The sequence below is a fragment of the Morone saxatilis genome, unplaced genomic scaffold (genome assembly GCF_004916995.1).
Source record: "Morone saxatilis isolate NCDOM2014 unplaced genomic scaffold, NCSU_SB_2.0 Contig2, whole genome shotgun sequence".
NCBI lineage: Eukaryota > Metazoa > Chordata > Actinopteri > Moronidae > Morone > Morone saxatilis.
Window position 1 is genome coordinate 9053150 of NW_023339762.1, and position 4421 is coordinate 9057570.

At 41.8% G+C, this 4421-nt stretch overlaps 1 protein-coding gene across 1 annotated transcript in view; it reads left to right on the forward strand.

The window, feature by feature from the left end:
• Window positions 1-282: 282 nt before the first annotated feature.
• snx1a (sorting nexin 1a) overlaps window positions 283-4421 on the forward strand; it is a gene marked incomplete at its 5' end in the record, with an annotated part of 11494 nt that continues 7355 nt past the window's right edge. The window contains 7 exon segments of the mRNA XM_035664680.1: window positions 283-1240; window positions 2700-2836; window positions 3084-3159; window positions 3316-3359; window positions 3608-3749; window positions 3841-3919; window positions 4067-4142. Coding sequence (XP_035520573.1) covers window positions 283-1240; window positions 2700-2836; window positions 3084-3159; window positions 3316-3359; window positions 3608-3749; window positions 3841-3919; window positions 4067-4142 — 1512 coding nt within the window.

Below are 4421 nucleotides of genomic sequence, written 5' to 3' on the forward strand. Positions count from 1 at the left end.
ATATATATATATATGTGTGTATATATGTTTATATATATATATATATGTGTATATATATATATATATATGGTATCAGACCATCTCTACTGTTTATCAGACAAAATAATCCACTGGAAGACTTCACCTCGAGCTCAGGGGAGTTGTGATGTTGAGGCTGTTTGCTGCTTCCTGACATTTTATTGTCCTGATAATGAATCCAAAAAACAGTTGACAGATAATTGTTATTCAGATACTCTGACACATGAAATCTTTGTTTGTTTTTTTTTTACTTTTCCCCTCCAGAGCAACCCTCCGCTGACTGAAATGGACCCCACCCTGCCACCTGCCAGCCAGCCCAGTGACCTTTTAATGAAGCCTCCCGCTGACATCATGAATGAGCCCTTAATTCAGCCTGTTAGCATCCAAACAGAAAACAAAGCGACCATAGCTGTCAGCGAATCCCCGGATGACTTTGTCGACCTAACAAACAACTTAACCGACTCTCCCGATGACACAGTCGCACTTGAAAGTGCCGTTGCAGACGCAGCAAAACACACAACTGAAATCCCTTCAGATGAACCCACAGATGATTTTGTCAACATATTTGGAAGTGAAACCGAGGCACCGCAAGAGGAAGTTGTGGTAGCAGATGTTACTGTCGAAGGAGCAGCAGATAAAAGCGAAGTGACCGGCGCTGTTACAGATTCACCTGCCGATGAGAAAACGGGAAGTGATGCCGAACACGAAGCAAAAGAAATCGCTCCAATTATCGACCTGAGTGTGGATTTGTCAGCCAGTGACACACAACAGCCGCGTGGCGTTGACACATTTGTCGACCCTTTGGTTGACCTTCTCAGTGACGCTCCACCCGCTGCTGATGCCACGAAGCCCAGCCGGGCAACAGTCGACCTGTTCGAAGATGAGGGAAGCGACTTGTTCACAGAACCGCGGCAGTCTAAATCTGCCAAGCAGCCACAGAAAAGCCTCTTCGGTGAACCCGACGAGGATCTGTTCGGTGAGCCGCTGGGTGCCACCGCAAAGAAAACCGTCATCAAAGAGCAGAAGGACAAAACCGTTCTAACCAAAGCTGCTGAGGATGGCAGCAACACAGGCGGGCCTCTGCAAGACAGCAATCCTGCAGAACCTGCTGATCTGTTCTCTGAGGAAGCCGTCACCTCAGCGCCCAGCATTAGAAACACCAGCACGGTCAACTCCAAGACCAACGGAGTCCACTCTGAGGAGGAGACAGATATATTTGCTGGTGGGTCCACTGTTTTTTTTTTTATATTACGTCACATTCAGAGGTTGGTTTCTGTTTAGTTTCAATAAGCATTTTATTAGAAGTAGAAACATAACCTCAGCCAGCTACAATACCACACATCATTGGTCATATCAGCGGTTCCAGTGTGTTCTTGTTTTTCCCAGTGTTTGTTTTTTGCAGGTATGTTTGTCTTTATTAAATAGTGGATACCAGAAGGTTGCCAGGAAATGTAAGGAGACAGATGGAGGATAACACGCAGCAAAGGTTCACTGCCAGACTCAAACCAGGGATTCATTTCATGGTCGACGATTTTTTATTTTTTTTTATTTTTAGGCTTGTAGTCGGCAGCCCCAACTGACGCTGATTCAGGTGACATGGCTCGAGGACGTTGATCAGATTTCAGCTTCCTCTGCAGCCGCGAGAGGCTTTATACGACTTTGTTTTACATTTGCAGAAGCACTGCTCAGCACCTTTAACAGACTCTGCTGTGCACAAACAGGGAGTTCCTGTTTAACTGATATAAACAATAGAAAAGATAAAGTACCATAAACACAAGAGTCACATTGATGGTGCTGGACTGGAATTGTGTTTGTTTCTATTTCCCTTTATGGCAAAATGTGTCGTTTTTCCTCCATTGCAGGTCAGTTAAACTCTAATAAATAAGGCACTTGTGACGTTAGTTACAACAAGCACAAAACAGACAAGCTGTAGGTATTTAGAGTCAAAGTCTGTGAACATTTGTGGTCAGGTCGAGATAAAAAATTATCATCACATCCAGATACAAACAAGGTGTCTGTTACAATGAACTCCTTAGTGTGCTGATTATCATACAGAGAAAAGTTGATGCAAAATAGTATCTAATAAAAACACAGCTCTAAGACAGGTGGTAATCCAGTACACTGTCAACACAACCTTTATTAAAGGAACAAACATGCAGGAGTGCAACACTTGTACAGCAGCCTGCAGCTCAGATAGTGGAGGTGTTGGTGGTTTAAATCCACACTCCTTCTGTCCTGTCAGTGTCAGTGTCCTCTAATAAGACACTAAATGCCAAATTACTCCAGTGGGAGAATGTGTAAAATAATTAAATATAAAGGTTAAAAAATAAATGAGACTTGGATGAATAAAACTAGAATAAAATAAATACAAAAATCATACCTGTATATTACACAAAATGTATAATAAAATGCTGTCTCTGTTTCTTTGTTCACATTCAGAACCTGTGAATTTGCCAGCAAAAAAATATAAGAAATTAAAATCTAATGTGTGTGTGTAATCTATGTTATGTATAAAACATTTTCCACCACGTTGACAGCTGATGTAAATACATTAGACTTATATATAGACTCATAACAAGTCCAGGTTGTAAAGTGAACAATGGTCATCTTTTACACATTTCCATTCAGCTTGTAATGACCACAGTGTGGTTTCTTTTTTGGTTTCTTTTCCTCTCTAACAGAAGCCACAGTGGAGCTTTCTCTTGACAGTCCTCGGGACGAGAGAAAGAAGGATGCGACAGCCAAACCGTCTGTGTCCGCCCCCTCTCTGTCAGCCGCTGCCAGCCTGACCAAGCCACAGTCTGCTGCCCTGGAGGAGGTACGCACATTTCTAATCTCAGAGTGAAATCCCCAGTGTGAATGCAACAAAGTGATGACTGAAAACTGTTCAAGAACAGGGATTCGCTGTTTTATTTCTTATATATTTTATGGAATATCCGAATTGTAAGAAGGAGTCAGTGAATTCATGTCAAAATTAAACCGTTTCTCCAAAAATTCCCAAATCTGCTGTTAAAAAGTCATTCACTGCAACAGGGCCGTTTTTCACTTTCTCTTCAATATTTCAGTTGGAAGAAGAGGAAGAAGAAGAGCTGGAAGACAAATTTGACATTTTTGTTTCCGTCAAAGACCCTGAAAAAATAGGTAAGGGTTATTATTTTAATTCTGTTTTGAATAAATGTATCTGGGTTTATTCAGTCAGTTGCAGTACGGATACACGTTGTTTTAGGCACCATAAACATAAAGTATGTGGGAGGGGGATTTGCACTGACTCAGAATAACTAAATGTCTTCCTTTCAGGAGATGGAATGAACGCCTACATGGCCTACAAAGTATCCACAGAGGTAAACACTTGCGAATATGCACTTTTATGAAGTCGTTCATCTTAAATCTAAAAGGAAGTTAGGACAGTTACTCATCAGATGTGTGCAAAGAGAGGAAAGACTGTGAATCGTAGGAGAAACGCCCATGCTCTGGTCCTGACACGACGACATCGATTATGTCAGAACTTTATAGTAGTTATTCTGTGTGTAAAATCCAAAAACATATAAGTATAGGTAATAACTGTAACTCTGTGTGAACTCTGTTTCAGACCTCAATGCCCATGTTCCGCAACAAGACATTCACAGTGCGGCGACGCTTCAGCGACTTTCTCGGCCTCTACGAGAAGCTTTCTGAAAAACATGGACCGAATGGATTCATCGTGCCTCCGCCACCAGAGAAGAGCATCCTGGGTAGGCTGCCTGGCTTTACTGTTTCCTTTGACATACTGTTACTATAAATCTTATCTCCATCAGCTATAAGAAGGGCTGTTGTGTTGCACAGGTATGACAAAGGTCAAAGTGGGAAAGGAAGACTCCTCATCTGCAGACTTTGTTGAGAGAAGAAGAGGTGCTTTGGAGAGGTAAGAGTGAAGCTGTTAGTGTTCGGAGAGAACTATTCCTGTCTTTCACATCTGAAACTCAAATCTCCACTAAACCGTCAAGCTGTTGTGATGTTGCCCTGTCCATAGAAAGCAGGATAGTGAGGATGTTTTTTCCCCATTCTACAGGTATCTCCAGAGGGTGGTAAATCACCCATCACTTCTCCAAGATCCAGACGTCAGGGAGTTCCTGGAGAGAGAAGAAGTAAGTGAAAATTGAGTTTGGAGAGTCTCGGTCCTGAAAGCCTTTTTATAGGACAGTAGTTTTGAAATACTAAATACTCTTAAATACCATAAACCCGTCGGTCACACAAATGCTCCACATAATAACTGGCTGATTCTTAATAAGATCTAGAAATCTGTTCAAATTGAGGAAATACTGTCAGGTGGAAGCATTGTTCCTCTGCCATTTGCTTCTGTTTGATCCCTTTGTGTATCTAAAGTTTTATTGCTGTATTATAATGTGTCTGTGTCTGTGTGTGTG